Below are 22,566 nucleotides of genomic sequence, written 5' to 3'. Positions count from 1 at the left end.
CCCACTGATGGCCAGAACTGGGATCTCCTCCTACACATACTCTATAAACATCCACAGATGGTCTCTGGAGCCCACTGATGGCCAGAACTGGGATCTCCTCCTACACATACTCTATATACATCCACAGATGGTCTCTGGAGCCCACTGATGGCCAGAACACGGATCTCCTCCTACACATACTCTATATACATCCACAGATGGTCTCTGGAGCCCACTGATGGCCAGAACTGGGATCTCCTCCTACACACACTCTATATACATCCTCAGTTGGTCTCTGGAGCCCACTGATGGCCAGAACAGGGATCTTTTCCTACACATACTCTATATACATCCACAGATGGTCTCTGGAGCCCACTGATGGCCAGAACTGGGATCTTCTCCTACATATACTCTATATACATCCACAGATGGTCTCTGGAGCCCACTGATGGCCAGAACTGGGATCTCCTCCTACACATACTCTATATACATCCACAGATGGTCTCTGGAGCCCACTGATGGCCAGAACTGGGATCTTCTCCTACATATACTCTATAAACATCCACAGATGGTCTCTGGAGCCCACTGATGGCCAGAACTGGGATCTCCTCCTACATATACTCTATAAACATCCACAGATGGTCTCTGGAGCCCACTGATGGCCAGAACTGGGATCTCCTCCTACACACACTCTATATACATCCTCAGTTGGTCTCTGGAGCCATCCGATGGCCAGAACAGGGATCTCCTCCTACACACACTCTCCACAAAACAGATCCACAAATGGTTTAGAGACATTCAGTATTTTATCCAATGTTTTTCACACTGGATATAGATAGTTTTCCCTTGATATTTAATTAGGAGATAAACCTACTGCATTTTCAATAGGTTACTGTGCTAAATCTAACATTTGATACCCCATACTGTGCATTCTGTTCCACATTCAATTTTGCGGCGTTAATTCTACAAGAGGCTAACTACAATGAGGCAGCAGTAGAATCTAACATTTTTTGTCCACTTATAGCAAACAGATAAAAGTGGCAAATTTCTACTAGTCACTATGATACCTTATTTATTGGGCAGTTTGGCCAGGACTATAGGACCAATGCCAGTTTTTAACGCTGTGAGGTGTATTAATTGTCTACCGTATTTCCTCTATCAGGCGCCAGGGCTTCTATTTATTTCGGACAAGCCTTTGACCCGGCGTCGATTGGAGGCCCCGCTTCTATTTATACATATCGTGGAGTTACCGGAAGAGAAAGGGAGTCCTCATTATGTAAATTAGGTCCCAAAAAGAGATAATTAATTGCATCAATTTATCGTCTATTAGAGGCCTGGCTTCTATTTTTTGCACTGAACAATTGACCTGGCTTCTATTAATAAATAAACACAGCCAAATGTGCCTCATTCTGTTGATTGGTCTGTCAGCTGTACGTGCAGCTTCGTCATGTGTCTACTCTGGCTGTTCAGCATGATCGCAGATGGTCCTGTCATAAACTTCAAGTCTACATTTTGTGTATAAGTTTATTGATCTAAACCATGAATATGTTGCCGAAAATCAATAAATAGGAAGTCCCTGTAATTATTGATGTTACATATAGTCCACACATTATACTTTTACAGATGTTTTTTTGTGCCAGCTTGGTGGTCTGGTTCACTGAATTGGTTGATGTGTGTCATCGTATCCCAATTGCATAGATCAATACTCATGATATCATCCACTGGATTGTCTCGGCCAGACACGATTATTTGTTCGCAGACATATAGCTGGAATATTGCTGAGTGGGGCTTTAAACAAGAAACAAACAAACATCAAGCATGTAATAACCTAAATATATGACATGACACATCCTTCAGTGTGCATGCATGCAGAATGAACTCAGAGCCCACAGGTTGGAATTCGAGCTTATACAGCAGACCTGTACAATACTGACAGAGTCGGTACACTACTTTCAGCCAAGGAGAAAACAGCTATACTATCTATTGTAAACCATATTCAGGCAACAAGACATGTGATGGATGAATATATAAAGATAATAAATATGACTGCAACACGAGCATGCCACGCCTTCGTGAGGGATGACCTGGCAGTGCATCGCAATCCATCAAGTTGTGTGTGACACTGTAATCATGCTTGGGCAAACCATCCCAGCAAGGTGGACACCTCCATGTTTGTCTGCTTCTAATCCTGTGTCTTGGACCAGGCGACAATGAGTGAGATGGGTTCTACGCAGCGTTTTTAGCACAGTGGGAAACCAGAAATGAACTTTTGTACCCATTTTGAGAATCGAACCGGGGCATTCAGCATAACGGGTGAATACTTTAATCACTCTCTGACCATGCATCAACATTGTGGGCTCGGTGTTTGAATCTGTGTCACAAGTATACCTAGAGAAGACAGATCGGAAACATCCGGGATTCGAACCCAATCTCCCAGAGTGAAGCACCTAATCACCAGCACAAAAAGTCAGTGATGCTGACAGTATAAGAAACTTGAACCCTGCATGTCCATGAGATCCTGGTAAATAAAGGGACACAACTCTGCACTACTTCATGTTGATTACAAAAAGCATGACCTCCTTCAATAAATGAATAGCGGCAGTCGTCATTCCTGCTGCCCACTCCTCCTACTGGTAGTTTACCACTACTGAGTTGTCTCCCCTTGTTAGAATTTATCGTCAGCAACCAAATGGAGGCAACTAAATGGATAGTCAGACTCGGTGACCTTGTTGATAGTGTTTCATTGTACCCCTATGGCAAAGACCGTTGCTCATATTATCAATCACTGGTTTGTCTGGTTTCGAAACACAGACACAGACACACACACACAGAAAGGCAGACACAGACACATACACAGACACACACAGACACACACACACAGACACACACACACACACACACACACACACACACACACACACACACACACACACACACACACACACACACACACACACACACTGTTATCCCAGACGTGAAGACAGCTAGATAAAGCAACCCTTCTTACAACGTTCCTATCACTTGCGAGGCCTCGAGAAGAAACCCAGTCATTGTAAACACAGCGAACACAACAGCCTCATGTACCTCATGGCAATGAATCAACAAAACAATGAGTCTATTTAACTTCCTGTTACAGAAAATAGTTCCATCTGCTTGTTATATAAGTGTCCAGGGATCCGGGAAAAGCATTATGTTTAAAGTTAAAGATCTAGGGCACCCATCAATTCACATACCGTAGGAGAAGACATCAAGGGCACGTGGACAACACAAACTGTATTCACCATATGAAATGTTAGCTTAATTCATAACCCCTCCTTGACCACCTTCTAGATCAATCTGTAAGTAATCTTTACATGCATCCCTTTTAAGGCCGACAATGTATGCTTCGGTCCACATCTCTAGTGTATTTCACAGATGTTTGTCCAGAAAACAGAAGCAGAGAAAAGGTACACAATCTCCTTGTAACTATTATAGGACAAGTATAAGTTTCATAGACGTTTGAACTAAGTTTGTCACTACCGCTCAACCTTTGAACCTTTTTTGTTTATAGTTTAATAAGTGCCACCTTTCGTCAATTTTCTGATCACCCAGGGCACTTATTACGGAGAATCCAGTAATTTCTGAGATAACATCCAGTGGACATCTGGAGGTCAAACCTTTTGTTGACTGCCAGGATATGCAACCTCCTTTTGACAAATGGCTGCTGACATTGATGTAGTAGTCTTAAAATACTCTATAAACATCCACAGATGGTCTCTGGAGCCCACTGATGGCCAGAACAGGGATCTTCTCCTACACATACTCTATAAACATCCACAGATGGTCTCTGGAGCCCACTGATGGCCAGAACAGGGATCTTCTCCTACACATACTCTATAAACATCCACAGATGGTCTCTGGAGCCCACTGATGGCCAGAACTGGGATCTTCTCCTACACATACTCTATATACATCCACAGATGGTCTCTGGAGCCCACTGATGGCCAGAACTGGGATCTTCTCCTACATATACTCTATATACATCCACAGATGGTCTCTGGAGCCCACTGATGGCCAGAACTGGGATCTCCTCCTACACATACTCTATAAACATCCACAGATGGTCTCTGGAGCCCACTGATGGCCAGAACTGGGATCTCCTCCTACACATACTCTATATACATCCACAGATGGTCTCTGGAGCCCACTGATGGCCAGAACACGGATCTCCTCCTACACATACTCTATATACATCCACAGATGGTCTCTGGAGCCCACTGATGGCCAGAACTGGGATCTCCTCCTACACACACTCTATATACATCCTCAGTTGGTCTCTGGAGCCCACTGATGGCCAGAACAGGGATCTTTTCCTACACATACTCTATATACATCCACAGATGGTCTCTGGAGCCCACTGATGGCCAGAACTGGGATCTTCTCCTACATATACTCTATATACATCCACAGATGGTCTCTGGAGCCCACTGATGGCCAGAACTGGGATCTCCTCCTACACATACTCTATATACATCCACAGATGGTCTCTGGAGCCCACTGATGGCCAGAACTGGGATCTTCTCCTACATATACTCTATAAACATCCACAGATGGTCTCTGGAGCCCACTGATGGCCAGAACTGGGATCTCCTCCTACATATACTCTATAAACATCCACAGATGGTCTCTGGAGCCCACTGATGGCCAGAACTGGGATCTCCTCCTACACACACTCTATATACATCCTCAGTTGGTCTCTGGAGCCATCCGATGGCCAGAACAGGGATCTCCTCCTACACACACTCTCCACAAAACAGATCCACAAATGGTTTAGAGACATTCAGTATTTTATCCAATGTTTTTCACACTGGATATAGATAGTTTTCCCTTGATATTTAATTAGGAGATAAACCTACTGCATTTTCAATAGGTTACTGTGCTAAATCTAACATTTGATACCCCATACTGTGCATTCTGTTCCACATTCAATTTTGCGGCGTTAATTCTACAAGAGGCTAACTACAATGAGGCAGCAGTAGAATCTAACATTTTTTGTCCACTTATAGCAAACATATAAAAGTGGCAAATTTCTACTAGTCACTATGATACCTTATTTATTGGGCAGTTTGGCCAGGACTATAGGACCAATGCCAGTTTTTAACGCTGTGAGGTGTATTAATTGTCTACCGTATTTCCTCTATCAGGCGCCAGGGCTTCTATTTATTTCGGACAAGCCTTTGACCCGGCGTCGATTGGAGGCCCCGCTTCTATTTATACATATCGTGGAGTTACCGGAAGAGAAAGGGAGTCCTCATTATGTAAATTAGGTCCCAAAAAGAGATAATTAATTGCATCAATTTATCGTCTATTAGAGGCCTGGCTTCTATTTTTTGCACTGAACAATTGACCTGGCTTCTATTAATAAATAAACACAGCCAAATGTGCCTCATTCTGTTGATTGGTCTGTCAGCTGTACGTGCAGCTTCGTCATGTGTCTACTCTGGCTGTTCAGCATGATCGCAGATGGTCCTGTCATAAACTTCAAGTCTACATTTTGTGTATAAGTTTATTGATCTAAACCATGAATATGTTGCCGAAAATCAATAAATAGGAAGTCCCTGTAATTATTGATGTTACATATAGTCCACACATTATACTTTTACAGATGTTTTTTTGTGCCAGCTTGGTGGTCTGGTTCACTGAATTGGTTGATGTGTGTCATCGTATCCCAATTGCATAGATCAATACTCATGATATCATCCACTGGATTGTCTCGGCCAGACACGATTATTTGTTCGCAGACATATAGCTGGAATATTGCTGAGTGGGGCTTTAAACAAGAAACAAACAAACATCAAGCATGTAATAACCTAAATATATGACATGACACATCCTTCAGTGTGCATGCATGCAGAATGAACTCAGAGCCCACAGGTTGGAATTCGAGCTTATACAGCAGACCTGTACAATACTGACAGAGTCGGTACACTACTTTCAGCCAAGGAGAAAACAGCTATACTATCTATTGTAAACCATATTCAGGCAACAAGACATGTGATGGATGAATATATAAAGATAATAAATATGACTGCAACACGAGCATGCCACGCCTTCGTGAGGGATGACCTGGCAGTGCATCGCAATCCATCAAGTTGTGTGTGACACTGTAATCATGCTTGGGCAAACCATCCCAGCAAGGTGGACACCTCCATGTTTGTCTGCTTCTAATCCTGTGTCTTGGACCAGGCGACAATGAGTGAGATGGGTTCTACGCAGCGTTTTTAGCACAGTGGGAAACCAGAAATGAACTTTTGTACCCATTTTGAGAATCGAACCGGGGCATTCAGCATAACGGGTGAATACTTTAATCACTCTCTGACCATGCATCAACATTGTGGGCTCGGTGTTTGAATCTGTGTCACAAGTATACCTAGAGAAGACAGATCGGAAACATCCGGGATTCGAACCCACTCTCCCAGAGTGAAGCACCTAATCACCAGCACAAATAGTCAGTGATGCTGACAGTCTAAGAAACTTGAACCCTGCATGTCCATGAGATCCTGGTAAATAAAGGGACACAACTCTGCACTACTTCAATCTCATTAAAATCAGATCTAAGTTCTCGCTGCCGCTAAACAAAGATCTGAGGACATCCCATTACGGGTCACGTCAGAACGACCTTTCGCGAACTTTGACCAACCACTGAAAAGGTCAGCCAATTAGAAACCAGCTTTCTCGAGCTTTATGGTACTCGTTTCAACCTGGCGACTTCCATTTCAGAATACGCTTGAAAAATATGTTGGCAAAGTTCTCAATTAAAATTTTGAAAACTGAACAAACAAACATTCCCAAATGTCTAATATATAGAGGTTATCACGCGAGTGTGTTTGGGGATGGAAAATATCCTGCATTAGGAATAAACATTGTATTAAGCGAGCCTTGGCGAGCTAAATACATAGTGTTTATTCCTAATACAGGATATTTACCATCCCCAAACACACAAGCCTGATAACCTCTTTATTATATAATGTCATTCTTTAATTCTGTGCTTCAAAATCGCTTTCCCTCACTCACAAACATTACCGAAACATTGCGAGTTTTCCTGGAATGCGCGCATTAATATTTATTACGTCACAGGGTAAGTTATGTGTCAGTCGGACAGTGACAGTCGCCAATATAGTTCCAACTGAAATCTGTTTCTTATACTGTGGCGAAGCAACATATACGCAAAACAACAATTGTTTTTAATTGCCTTTCGCGGCAATCCATCGGTCTGTCCGCTAGAGTAACTGCCCTTTGTCAAAGGGAAGCTACTCTAACCCTAGTCTATGAGACGTCACGGCCACGGTCAGACGTTGAAAGTCGGTCTGTCCTGTCATAATGATAAGAAGTGTAGACAGATGTACACACAGCGACAAAACGAAACAAGGTAACAATTCAAACATATTTCCGCCAAATCCAACTATTTTAATTTGTGGAGGAGCTTTCAAGCCGCAGAGGTCTACAAGCACAGATATGGCTACTGATCCCGTTTGGCTAGGCCTCGTGCCCTCGCCAAATTGTTACGAAATTTATATCTCCAAAGTTGCCAAAACTTATAAAATGCCTTAGCTACGTCACAGTTAGACACAGATTTTCAGTATATTAGACTGTTCTTTTGATAATGATAGCAATTATCCCTGTAGTTTATCCAGATTCCCGATGGTTAATTCTGACTCGATCGCCGAATGACAAGGGCGACGCCATGTTTGTTTATAAACAGTGAAAGTAGTCCCTACTTGACCTTTGATATTTGCATCTCTATCCGCATATGACCCCAACGGATATCGTTTTTATCCGTTGGCTTTATCCTGCCGAGAAACCTACCCATTATATGATAGAGGTTATCACGCAAGTGTGTTTGGGGATGGTAAATATCCTGCATTAGGAATAAACATTGTATTAAGCGAGCCTTTGCCACTTTTATCCACGAGTGTTGATATATTTGATATCAAAAGACACGAGTGTGAGATTTTATTTATCATCCAACATAATTCTTTCAACTTTTTCAATTTGTAGAAAGTAATTAGCAGTGTCTTCAGTGTAAAAAGTACTGCAAACAGCTTCAGTAGCAGAGCCATTAGTGATGTCATTTGATTGTGAGGTCATGGTCACCAGTTACGTCACAATGGTCTGCAAAGCATTGTGATGTCATTTCATTGCAGCAATATCTACAGTGTAGATATCGCTTGATCTCATCCAAGCGATATCTCCATTGGGAGCCAGTTTTGGATGATAAATGGTTGAAATTGTATGACAGTACTTCCCATGTACTGTGCAATGTCTCCTCCATTCAAATGTTTGACCCACGGAAGCGAGAGATAAACTATAACTTTGACGGAATCAATTGTACGGGCCGTAACTGTCGTTCGGAATACCCCGTGTTGACATTTTCTAGGTTGCATGATGGGAAAACACATTCTGACTGTCACTTTCATGATCTGGTAAGCGACGCTTTGATTGGTTGGATGAAAGGTCATTCTGACGTGACCCGTAATGAGATGTCCTCAGATCTTTGTTTAGCGATAGCTAAGATCTGATTTTAATGAGATTGGCACTACTTGAAGGTTTCATCAAACAAAATTCAGATTTTTCATGGACATGTTGCGCAAGTGGAAATGTTCACTAGAAACTGATATCAAATTTCCAGATATTTGTATCTTGAGCAAATATGACAGCTCTTATCAAGATCAACATCTATCCAGGTGAAGAGGCATTTGAGTCACTATCTTAATCCGTAGTTTCGAGTTTCGAAATGAACATTCCAAACATGATCTAGTTCACCCTTCTATATGCATTACATACAGGTGCCTTGCTTAATGTTGGGAGCATTTACTGCGGCCTTGGCCCTAAACGGTTGGCCCTGACAACATGGATGAGCTCTGTCCATGTGCCTCAAAGTAAATGTTTATTCTTTGTAAAAGCTGATATTAGCAGAGCTATATAAGGCCTGTTTCTAAAGATTAGTATTTCGTTCACCGACCGCTGACAAAAAAAACCCATAAATATAATTTCTTTTCACCATTTACAAATATGCCAACGCTACAAAATGAAAAGAGCTCAAAGGCAAGGAATGCCACAAAGCAACGCTGCAGGCAACATGTCATAAATTTTCTTATTTTTCCACCTACGGACCGGGATATTTTTCAATTAGGAAATAGTGACAGCTAGTCTTTGCCCCCGGACTAGTTCTGACTTGACATTCTCATGCAGCTCCATGTTATACAGATTGGGTGTCAGATTTATTTCCCCATGATTTTCCCCTTGAATGCAAGCAAGGCTAGATTTAAGGATCTTCATGTAACTTGCACCAGTTGCATGTTTTCTATAGGTAATTCGAGTCCTGGCATGTTTGAGAATTTCTGTCAGCTCTTCTTATTCATAAGCTAAACCTGCCGGACCAGTCTAGTGTATGTTTGTTTATGTGAAAATTTGCAAAAGACTCTCCCTTAAGCAGCGTTCCGGCTGGCTTTTGAAACTGCCAGTCCTGGTGGACTGCCAACTCTAAACATTACCAGTCCCCATTAATTCTTGTCAGTCCAAACTTTCAACAAATAAAAAAACATTTACATTTAGTACTAACTACTAAATGACTTTATCGCGCGTATCCAAACCATTGGCTAATTACGTCCGTAACCCAATCACCCCCGGGTCACCACTCTGCACCGTGCCCGGGGAATAATCCCGCGCGAGCATCATCCCGCCTTTTGTTACAGTCCATCATTCGCGGACAGTCCTTCTTCATGTACACACGCGTTCACTGTATCTAATCGCTTTCACACCCACCCACCCAGCTTGCCACTCCTTTTCTTTCCTTTTCAGCCTGATGTGTCCTCTTCACCTGGAATGCTCATCACTTCTTTTCTTCAGCGTTTATTCTTTTACAGGTACCAGCAGAGCAGATTGTATATATGTAAATAAACCTGTACATATGTAAATAGGCTTTCAGAGCGCTTGTATATATGTACATACCTTTTAAACGATTCTGATATATGTAAATAAACATGACTTCTAAATAGCTGTATATATGTATATATGCCAATACCTGTCTCAACAATAAACTATGTCGAAGTGTGCTGGGTTCTTGTGGGCTACACTGCTAGTAACGAATTAACTTGCTTCCAAATTAATACTCGTGCTTAAGGCTACCTGCTTTTCAGCGGGAACCTTTCCGGGTTTACCTGCTTCTCAGTGGGAACCTTGTCTTTCCCGACTTTTCAGCCAGGGAATCATAAAATAACGTACGTTGGGGCAAACAGTTGCCACGTATATGGGCCCGGCGGCGGAAGTCGTCTTGTCAAGCGGTAGCTGACAGTTGGGTCCGCAGCGGTAGTCGCACAATGGTTTTGCTAATGGGGCCAGGCAGTGGGATCTGCTTTGGCCGGCTACTTGGGGCCGGGCAGCGGTAGTCTGACTTAGGCCAGCAGCGGGGAGCTGCTTTTGGCAGCGTGGGAGTTGCCAAGCAATGGTAGTGTTTAAATATGCTACCGTGGGGGCCGGACAGCGGTAGCAGTCTCAGGCCAGCAGTGCTTGCTGCGAATCGCCATTGGCCACGCTAGTGGCCATGGCAACGGTAGCATTTTGGTATACACAATTAGCTGCTTAGTAGCCCACTAGTACCTGCACACCCTCGGCCATTTAACCCAATCTCATCTTCTGTTTTTATTATAGGCAGGGGCATCCACGGCTCGGTGGCCCGTGCCTCTCCTTGGCATATCGCGGGATAAATGAAAATTACCTGGTTATAATTCTTTTAACATCATGTTCAATTGCAATGACGTCATCTCTGAAGTAACTCAGTCAGATCTATACATCATTCACACAAAATTCAGTCACAATTTTCTCTTTTTTGTCTGAATATTTTGAGACAAATATATATTTAACCTTGAACCAAAACAAAATGTTACTTCCTTGCGCTAAAAAGAGACGAGGGGAAACCCTGATGGTAACAGACAAGCTGACTTCGTTTGAAAAATATACATATACGAATATCGCCGATGTTTTGTTCAACAACAAAGATTTATAAGGTACTTTATTTGTCGGTCCACAGGGACTGGCAGTCACATGAATTACTGGTCCAAGCCTAATTTTACCAGTAAAAAACTGGTTATTACCAGTAACAGGGAACACTACCCTTAAGAATGTCTGATGGTATTTCTTCAAAGTATTTAAAGTTTTCTAGGATAAGTCTTCATGAAATCTAGACAATTAATTCCAACAAATGAAAGAAAAAGAGGTTTAGAGTACATTCTATGGCACTAGGTGTGTTTTGTAACCATAGTAACAATCGCTCTAAATTCACACTTTACTCTGGAGGCCAGTAGGGAGTTCCGTGACAGTGTCAACACTTTTACAGAGCAGTATAATTAATAGTAATGAACCATGTGGACTTACATATTCTAACCATATACAGATAACACATCCATCTGCAACAAAACATCATAATGTTGAAACTTCAGTGTGTACTTTATCAGCAAAAAAAACCCAACCTAACATACATTCAATTTAAGGAGTCTTATAGTAGTATATTATCACAAAATCAGGCTACAATGCTGTGACATTATAGTTTAATGAATGTCTAATCTCATTCACAGTAAGCAATTTCAAGTGTTCTGTCAGGCTTTGGTAATACTCCCATGGAACCTCGCAGGGTAGAGTGACCTCCCTTGTTTGTTTATATTCTTGTGCTTGCCATCTTTGTTACCCTTCGGTATAGAGAACTCTTTCAAATATTACCTAACATCCAGAAACATGACACTCCCCTGCAAGAAAATTTTGTGCTTTTCTCTTTACAACTGTGAGGTCATATCTTTTGCATCACGATAAGCGATATGATGTCATAATGGGGACGTGCGGTGTTGAACAGAAGCTTTGCATGGCTTGCTTTGTTTTCTTTAGGGTTGTCCACCTCATGTTAGCTTTCCAAGTTTCCGTGTTTATCTGCTGTCACCGCCTGTCACATGTTTGAGTGAAATATTATGGTGTAAACAAACTGCTGGAGCATATTGAGCGCCATATTTACTTTAAAGGATGTTGTTGGTCATTCCGTAATTCAGATCGACAACCCACTCAAAACACTAGACTCAACCCAGGCTGCTTCATACATGTGCTAGCAAAGAGTTGCCATTTTATTTAGTTATGGTAGAATGGAGATAAATGTACTGTGTTTTCAATGTAGAACTAGGTTACTTGTAGATTTAACCGCGCTAAACTTAACATTTGAAACCTCACACTGCGTGTTCGGTTCCAAGTTCAGTTTAGAGGAGTTAAATCTACAGGTAACCAATTCTGCATTGAAAACACAGCATGCTTAGCTCCTATGTGATCTGACATGGAAGGTTACAATGAAGTGAGTGAGTGAGTATGGTTTTACGCCGCTTTTAGCAATATTCCAGCAATATCACGGCGGGGGACACCAGAAATGGGCTTCACATATTGTACCCATGTCGGGAATCGAACCCGGGTCTTAGGCGTGACGAGCGAACGCTTAAACCACTAGGCTACCCGACCGCCCCGTTACAATGAAGAGTCAGTGAGTGGCAAGACTGGGGTAAGTGTGATCAGCAGTCAATTAAACCTGATTATGACAATGTAGCATTGTGCAGACAATGTAGCATTGTGCAGACAAAGTACTGGTATTTGCTACAAAAGAAACCACAAAAATAACACCCCACTTGAAAGGTTATCTTGCACATGTAATGCAATCATTCTGCACAGCTCAAGTAGCAATCTGTCACCATGAAGAGTCGTGAACCTCAACTTGGAGAACGGAAGTTAGAACATTAAATTACAAATACATTTATTATCAAAAGTCATGCTAATGGAATACCCAGACTCATGTTGAACCACCGACTAATTTTTCTGTTGACTAATTTAGAAAATTGATTGTAGGAAATTTGATAGCATCCAAATTGAAATTTGTAATGCAGATTATTCTGGGTTTAACGCTGCACTCAGTAATATTCCAGCTATATGACGGTGGTCTGTAAATAATCAAGTCTGGACCAGACAATACAGTGATTGACATCATGAGCATCACTCCGCGCAATTGGGATACTATGGCATTCATCAACCAAGTCAGAGAGTCTGACCACCTGATCCTTTTAGTCGCCTCTTACGACAAGCATGGGTTGCTGAAGATCTATTCTACCCCGGATCTTCACAGGTCCTTAGAATTTGTCACACAAGACCCACATTGGAAGCAAACACTATCACACCAACAACATGACACCCGGACACTGTCACATCAACACCATGACACCCGAAAACACTGTCACACCAACACCATGACACCCGAAAACACTGTCACACCAACACCATGACACCCGAAAACACTGTCACACCAACACCATGATACCCGAAAACACTGTCACACCAACACCATGACACCCTAAAACACTGTCACACCAACACCATGACACCCGAAAACACTGTCACACCAACACCATGACACCCTAAAACACTGTCACACCAACACCATGACACCCGAAAACACTGTCACACCAACACCATGACACCCGAAAACACTGTCAAACCAATACCATGACACCCTAAAACACTGTCACACCAACACCATGATACCCGAAAACACTGTCACACCAACACCATGACACCCGAAAACACTGTCACACCAACACCATGACACCCGAAAACACTGTCAAACCAATACCATGACAACCTCGTAAGCTACGAAGTTCATACAATTTGGCCCTCACTCTATGAATGTTCATATTCCAATGAATTCACAAAAAGTGAAAGTCAATATTTAAATACCTGTACTGACAGACAAATAAGATGTGCTTATTGAACACATGTGTAATCCTATATAACAGAAGTATAGAGTCATCCCTACAATAGTGGCTAACAAGGTCAATAATATATCATATGTTTATCACATATGTTTAACATATTCAGAGCTGTCTTAACTTAATTACAGTCATCACATGTGACAAAAAACGTGAGTTGTACAGTCTATTGCCATGATTACCAGGGCAGCTAATGGAATGTTGAATATAAATTGCTTTCTGACATTTTAGAATTGATAGAGATATTAGTATTTAACCATGTTAACAGAAATATTAAACATGTTAAAAGTAGACACAATTCTTCCATAAATTCCACATTATCAGTGAAATACAAAAGTCATACAGTCATAACACTCTCATATACACACCCCCGACATCCCCACTCTACCCCACAAAGGCTAGTCTGTCTCCACACACACTCATATACACACACCTCACCTTACCCGACATCCCCACTCTACCCCACAAAGGCTAGTCTGTCTCCACACACTCATATACACACCCCCGCCTCAGCCGACATCCCCACTCTACCCCACAAAGGCTAGTCTGTCTCCACACACTCATATACAAACCCCCGCCTCACCCGACATCCCCACTCTACCCCACAAAGGCTAGTCTGTCTCCACACACTCATATACACACCCCCGCCTCACCCGACATCCCCACTCTACCCCACAAAGGCTAGTCTGTCTCCACACACTCATATACAAACCCCCGCCTCACCCGACATCCCCACTCTACCCTACAAAGGCTAGTCTGTCTCCACACACTCATATACAAACCCCCGCCTCACCCGACATCCCCACTCTACCCCACAAAGGCTAGTCTGTCTCCACACACTCATATACAAACCCCCGCCTCACCCGACATCCCCACTCTACCCCACAAAGGCTAGTCTGTCTCCACACACACACCCCCTCACCCAACATCCCCACTCTATCTCACAAAGGCTAGTCTGTCTCCACACACCCTCATATACACACACCCCCCCTCACCTGACATCCCCGCTCTACCCCACAAAGGCTAGCCTGTCTCCACACACACACACACCCCGCCTCAACCTACATCCCCACTCTACCCCACAAAGGCTAGCCTGTCTCCACACACCCTCATATACCCCCCACCTCACCCGACATCCCCACTCTACCCCACAAAGGCTAGTCTGTCTCCACACACCCTCATAAACACACAAACCCCCCTCACCCGACATCCCCGCTCTACCCCACAAAGGCTAGTCTGTCTCCACACACCCTCATAAACACACACACACACCCCGCCTCACCCAACATCCCCACTCTACCCCACAAAGGCTAGTCTGTCTCCACACCCCCTCATAAACACACACACACACCCCGCCTCACCCAACATCCCCACTCTACCCCACAAAGGCTAGCCTGTCTCCACACACCCTCATAAACACACACCCCTCCTCACCCGACATCCCCACTCTACCCCACAAAGGCTAGTCTGTCTCCACACACCCTCATAAACACACACCCCTCCTCACCAGAAAATCCCCAACATACCCCACAAAGGCTAGTCTGTCTCCACACACCCTCATATACACACAACCCCACCTTAACGCCATCCCCACTCTACCCCACAAAGGCTAGCCTGTCTCCACACACCCTCATATACACCCCCCTGCCTCACCCGACATCACCACTCTACCCCACAAAGGCTAGTCTGTCTCCACACACCCTCATATACCCACCCCCCCCTCTCCTGACCCGACATCCCCACTCTACCCCACAAAGGCTAGTCTGTCTCCACACACCCTCATATACACCCCCCCCCTCCTGACCCGACATCCCCACTCTACCCCACAAAGCCTAGTCTGTCTCCACACACCCTCATATACCCCCCCCCCCTCTCCTGACCCGACATCCCCACTCTACCCCACAAAGGCTAGTCTGTCTCCACACACCCTCATATACACCCCCCCCCTCCTGACCCGACATCCCCACTCTACCCCACAAAGCCTAGTCTGTCTCCACACACCCTCATATACCCCCCCACCCCACCCCACCCCTCCTGACCCGACATCCCCACTCTACCCCACAAAGCCTAGTCTGTCTCCACACACCCTCATATACCCCCCCACCCCACCCCACCCCTCCTGACCCGACATCCCCACTCTACCCCACAAAGCCTAGTCTGTCTCCACACACCCTCATATACCACCCCACCCCACCCCACCCCGCCTCACCCAACATCCCCACTCTACCCCACAAAGGCTAGCCTGTCTCCACACACCCTCATAAACACACACCCCTCCTCACCCGACATCCCCACTCTACCCCACAAAGGCTAGTCTGTCTCCACACACCCTCATAAACACACACCCCTCCTCACCAGAAAATCCCCAACATACCCCACAAAGGCTAGTCTGTCTCCACACACCCTCATATACACACAACCCCACCTTAACGACATCCCCACTCTACCCCACAAAGGCTAGTCTGTCTCCACACACCCTCATATACACCCCCCCCCCTCCTGACCCGACATCCCCGCTCTACCCCACAAAGGCTAGTCTGTCTCCACACACCCTCATATACCCCCCCCCCCCTCTCGTGACCCGACATCCCCACTCTACCCCACAAAGGCTAGTCTGTCTCCACACACCCTCATATACACCCCCCCCCCTCCTGACCCGACATCCCCACTCTACCCCACAAAGCCTAGTCTGTCTCCACACACCCTCATATACCCACCCACCCCACCCCACCCCACCCTGCCTCACCCGACATCCCCACTCTACCCCACAAAGGCTAATCTGTCTTCCAGATGCCAGAGAATATGTTAAACAAAAATTCCAACTCCCGATTTGGCAAGTCTAGATTGCCTCAGATCTGGCTGAAATTAAGCATTGTTCTTGGCTCGTCTATGGGAAGTCTTTTTTTTATAGTTTTCCATTTTGTAGATATATGATTAAAAATATTATCTCTGGGACTGCAGGTCTTGCTGTCACACCTACCTTCCCTGTTCAAGCAGCAGAACATCCGTCACGCCCCTCTCCGCCAGGTGGTACGCCACGGAGGACCCCACCACACCGCCGCCACAGATGACCACCCTAGCTTGCTGGGGTACGGAGGACACGCCCGTGCAGTACCTCCTCCTGTCCAGTGTCCCACTGCTCAGCCCTAAATATTGCTTCGTGATACAATCCATGGGCCGTTTCCTGCTGGCAGCCCTGGGTGCAGGGATCCACGCCCTTGTTAGTGAACAGCATCTTGACAGAGAGCCTTGATACATCTTGATAGTCAGGACCTTGGCGCTTGAGCTCCACTCTGCCTCACAGTCCTCGGCGATATCCCATCAAGGTAAAGCTGCTTGTGTGGGATCATCTATTGCATTAATCCATTGCTTGATATGGCCTGACGTGTCTACCTGTTGAATAAACAGTAACCAGTTTACACTTGTCTCCTGTCTTGCTTCAGCAATCACAAAGCTTCTGTACGCCTGGCCCTGCACACATAACTATAACAGTACAAGAGAACGGCGTCATGCATCAAACATGATGAACACATGCGCAACGTGTTACTTCAAGTGGCATGTACAAGAGCGGCCACTTGTCCATGTCAACTCAACCTTCTGTCTGCCTTGACAGCTCAGTTAATATACTTAAAACACAAAATGATACTGAAATGTATGTCAAAGTTAAGTTTGGGGGGAAAAAAGAAGATTATGACAAGACTTGACACCCCAAAGACATCAACCAACCCCAAAGATTAAACATGACAGTGTTATACTGTGGTGGGTGTCCTAGGTTGAAACATGGCAGTGTTATACTGTGGTGGGTGTCCTAGGTTGAAACATGGCAGTGTTATACTGTGGTGGGTGTCCTAGGTTGAAACATGGCAGTGTTATACTGTGGTGGGTGTCCTAGGTTGAAACATGGCAGTGTTATACTGTGGTGGGTGTCCTAGGTTGAAACATGGCAGTGTTATACTGTGGTGGGTGTCCTAGGTTGAAACATGGCAGTGTTATACTGTAGTGGGTGTCCTAGGTTGAAACATGGCAGTGTTATACTTTGGTGGGTGTCCCCAGGCTTGGGAACTGAATCCCTTGTCTGTCCCTTTAAGTACACCCAGAACCATGCATGCACTATCCCTTTAAGTACACCCAAAACCATGCATGTACTGTCCCTTTAAGTACACCCAGAACCATGCATGTACTATCCCTTTAAGTACAGTCAGAACCATGCATGTACTGTTCCTTTAAGTACAGTCAGAACCATGCATGTACTGTTCCTTTAAGTACACCCAGAACCATGCATGTACTGTCCCTTTAAGTACACCCAGAACCATGCATGTACTGTTCCTTTAAGTACAGTCAGAACCATGCATGTACTGTTCCTTTAAGTACACCCAGAACCATGCATGTACTGTCCCTTTAAGTACACCCAGAACCATGCATGTACTATCCCTTTAAGTACAGTCAGAACCATGCATGTACTATGCCTTTAAGTACAGTCAGAACCATGCATGTACTGTTCCTTTAAGTACACCCAGAACCATGCATGTACTGTCCCTTTAAGTACACCCAGAACCATGCATGTACTATCCCTTTAAGTACAGTCAGAACCATGCATGTACTGTCCCTTTAAGTACAGTCAGAACCATGCATGTACTGTTCCTTTAAGTACACCCAGAACCATGCATGTACTATCCCTTTAAGAACACCCAGAACCATGCATGTACTATGCCTTTAAGTACAGTCAGAACCATGCATGTACTGTCCCTTTAAGTACACCCAGAACCATGCATGTACTGTCCCTTTAAGAACACCCAGAACCATGCATGTACTGTTCCTTTAAGTACACCCAGAACCATGCATGTACTGTCCCTTTAAGTACACCCAGAACCATGCATGTACTATCCCTTTAAGTACAGTCAGAACCATGCATGTACTATGCCTTTAAGTACAGTCAGAACCATGCATGTACTGTTCCTTTAAGTACACCCAGAACCATGCATGTACTGTCCCTTTAAGTACACCCAGAACCATGCATGTACTATCCCTTTAAGTACAGTCAGAACCATGCATGTACTGTCCCTTTAAGTACAGTCAGAACCATGCATGTACTGTTCCTTTAAGTACACCCAGAACCATGCATGTACTATCCCTTTAAGAACACCCAGAACCATGCATGTACTATGCCTTTAAGTACAGTCAGAACCATGCATGTACTGTCCCTTTAAGTACACCCAGAACCATGCATGTACTGTCCCTTTAAGAACACCCAGAACCATGCATGTACTGTTCCTTTAAGTACAGTCAGAATCATGCATGTACTGTCCCTTTAAGTACAGTCAGAACCATGCATGTACTGTCCCTTTAAGTACAGTCAGAACCATGCATGTAGTGTTCCTTTAAGAACACCCAGAACCATGCATGTAGTGTTCCTTTAAGAACACCCAGAACCATGCATGTAGTGTTCCTTTAAGAACACCCAGAACCATGCATGTACTGTCCCTTTAAGTACAGTCAGAACCATGCATGTACTGTCCCTTTAAGTACAGTCAGAACCATGCATGTACTGTCCCTTTAAGTACAGTCAGAACCATGCATGTACTGTCCCTTTAAGTACACCCAGAACCATGCATGTAGTGTTCCTTTAAGTACAGTCAGAACCATGCATGTAGTGTTCCTTTAAGAACACCCAGAACCATGCATGTACTGTCCCTTTAAGTACACCCAGAACCATGCATGTACTGTTCCTTTAAGAACACCCAGAACCATGCATGTACTGTTCCTTTACTGTACTGCATGTACTGAACACACTACACAACCTGGGTATTATGATCCTTCGTCTGCCAGTGTTCAAAGGGCGTCCGACAAGATCAATACGGGAAGAGACAGCCTTTGAAAATGATTTGGAAGACCTTCAACTGCCACTATTAAGGAAAATGAAGGTCAAATATACATTATATGATCATGTATGAAGGGCAATTCACCAGCTCTCACACTGCCAATACAAACCCGTTCCCCTTTCATATCAAGTTGATATCCAGAGTAGAATAATATTGCTCTGTGACTGTCCCAAGTTTTACAAAGAAAATTATTTTCACTAGGGACACAAACTTGATATGATAAGCCTTGTTTTGTATCCCATTTATTACCCAGGCTTAGAACCAAACTCAAAAGTTTTACTGGCCTGGGTAAAGATGAATTGCCCTTGTAATGCTAAAACAATGGGGACATTTGGAAATTTGTACCAGCCTGGGGGAATTTGTACTGGCCTAGGCTGTCGGGGTCTCAGCTGCATGCACAGATTATCCCTCTGTGTGCCAATGTATTTAGATATGTAACGATGATATGCAACCGTAATAATAGGATTGGACCTTATAGAAGCTATTATCATTTACATAGAGAAGTAAGACATTGTGACAAACTGGGACGTAAACCCAAGAATAGAGATGTCCTCTATCTCGCATCCTCATAGCCCTATCCTGAACATCATAACCACAGAACAACCTACTACCATCAACTAGCCATTGGGTGGGTGGGTGAGTGCTTGAGTGAGTGCTTGAGTGAGTGCTTGAGTGAGTGAGTGCTTGAGTGCTTGAGTGAGTGAGTGAGTGAGTGAGTGAGTGAGTGAGTGACGCCGCTTGTAGCAATATTCCAGCAATATCTCTGGAGGGGACACCGGAAATGGGCTTCACACATTGTGTACCCATGGGGTAATCGAACCCCAGTCTTCAGTTTGACAAGCGAATGCTGTAGCCACTAGGCTACCCCACCGCCCCTCAAGCCATTTGAAATGTTGTAAGGTAATCATGGTAATGTAACTGCAAATAACTGTGTACATTTCAGGGCATATAACTGTGTAAATATCAGGGCATATAAACTGTGTAGATATCTGTGTATATAACTGTGTACAAGATGTTCAGGTGTGCCACAGGGCACTCACAAAGATGTTCATGTGTGCCACAGGGCACTCACAAAGATGTTTAAGTGTGTCACAGGGCACTCACAAAGATGTTCAAGTGTGTCACAGGGCACTCACAAAGATGTTCATGTGTGCCACAGGGCACTCACAAAGATGTTCAGGTGTGCCACAGGGCACTCACAAAGATGTTCATGTGTGCCACAGGGCACTCACAAAGATGTTCAAGTGTGCCACAGGGCACTCACAAAGATGTTCATGTGTGCCATAGGGCACTCACAAAGATGTTCAAGTGTGCCACAGGGCACTCACAATGATGTTCAAGTGTTCCACAGGGCACTCACAAAGATGTTCAAGTGTGCCACAGGGCACTCACAAAGATGTTCAAGTGTGCCACAGGGCACTCACAAAGATGTTCAAGTGTGCCACAGGGCACTCACAAAGATGTTCAAGTGTTCCACAGGGCACTCACAAAGATGTTCAAGTGTTCTACAGGGCACTCACAAAGATGTTCAGGTGTGCCACAGGGCACTCACAAAGATGTTCATGTGTGCCATGGGGCACTCACACAGATGTTCAAGTGTGCCACAGGGCACTCACAAAGATGTTCAAATGTGCCACAGGGCACTCACAAAGATGTTCAAGTGTGCCACAGGGCACTCACAAAGATGTTCAAGTGTGCCACAGGGCACTCACAAAGATGTTCAAGTGTTCCACAGGGCACTCACAAAGATGTTCAAGTGTTCTACAGGGCACTCACAAAGATGTTCAAGTGTGCCACAGGGCACTCACAAAGATGTTCATGTGTGCCATGGGGCACTCACACAGATGTTCAAGTGTGCCACAGGGCACTCACAAAGATGTTCAAGTGTGCCACAAGGCACTCACAAAGATGTTCAAGTGTTCCACAGGGCACTCACAAAGATGTTCAAGTGTGCCACAGGGCATTCAAAATGATGTTCAAGTGTGCCACAGGGCACTCACAAAGATGTTCATGTGTGCCATAGGGCACTCACAAAGATGTTCAGGTGTGCCACAGGGCACTCACAAAGATGTTCAAGTGTGCCACAGGGCACTCACAAAGATGTTCAAGTGTGCCACAGGGCACTCACAAAGATGTTCAAGTGTGCCACAGGGCACTCACAAAGATGTTCAGGTGTGCCACAGGACACTCACAAAGATGTTCAAGTGTTCCACAGGGCACTCACAAAGATGTTCAAGTGTGCCACAGGGCACTCACAATGATGTTCAAGTGTGCCACAGGGCACTCATACAGATGTTCAGGTGTGCCATGGGGCATTCACAAAGATGTTTAAGTGTGCCACAGGGCACTCACAAAGATGTTCAGGTGTGCCACCATGGCCACAGGGCACTCACAAAGATGTTCAAGTGTGCCACAAGGCACTCACAAAGATCTTCAAGTGTGCTCTTTGGAACTACAACATGGCAACACAAATAAGCTTCATCCATCATTGTACTCAGTGAATGTCATTCCTACAAGAGTAGATAATAAGCAGTTTTCACAGGGATCGATAATACTTTTTTCATTCTGAATACTGAATTTTATTGTGTGAATCCTACTGTGCATTAAGCATGTAGTATGCTAATAGATGTAATATATATTCATCATGGCCAGATATATATGAAGTTTTGATTACACATTACTTTCTGTACAATAATAATCCATTAATATGTTTGTTTTTCTATTACCTTGTACTATGACATATTGTTTATGATTCAAGTAGGATTGGATTCCATGGCTGATCCCCTGCTGCATGCAACAAGATGAGTGAGTGAGTGAGTGAGTGAGTGAGCGAGCTTGATGTTGGATGCAGCACGGAGACGTAACGCAGGCATAAACACAACTGA

At 44.3% G+C, this 22,566-nt stretch overlaps 1 protein-coding gene across 3 annotated transcripts in view; it reads right to left on the bottom strand.

Moving 5' to 3' along the window:
• LOC139453955 (pyruvate dehydrogenase phosphatase regulatory subunit, mitochondrial-like) overlaps positions 1-22,566 on the bottom strand; it is a 64,794-nt gene that overhangs the window by 31,618 nt on the left and 10,610 nt on the right. For all 3 annotated transcript variants that reach the window (XM_071235402.1, XM_071235403.1, XM_071235404.1), the window contains exon 2: positions 16,783-17,195. In XM_071235402.1, coding sequence (XP_071091503.1) covers positions 16,783-17,060 — 278 coding nt within the window. In that variant the 5' untranslated portion in view covers positions 17,061-17,195. The remainder of the gene's footprint in view (positions 1-16,782; positions 17,196-22,566) is intronic.

Source organism: Haliotis cracherodii, unplaced genomic scaffold (assembly GCF_022045235.1).
Source record: "Haliotis cracherodii isolate W230 unplaced genomic scaffold, xgHalCrac1.p SCAF_10, whole genome shotgun sequence".
NCBI lineage: Eukaryota > Metazoa > Mollusca > Gastropoda > Lepetellida > Haliotidae > Haliotis > Haliotis cracherodii.
This window is presented reverse-complemented; position numbering and strand designations above follow the sequence as displayed.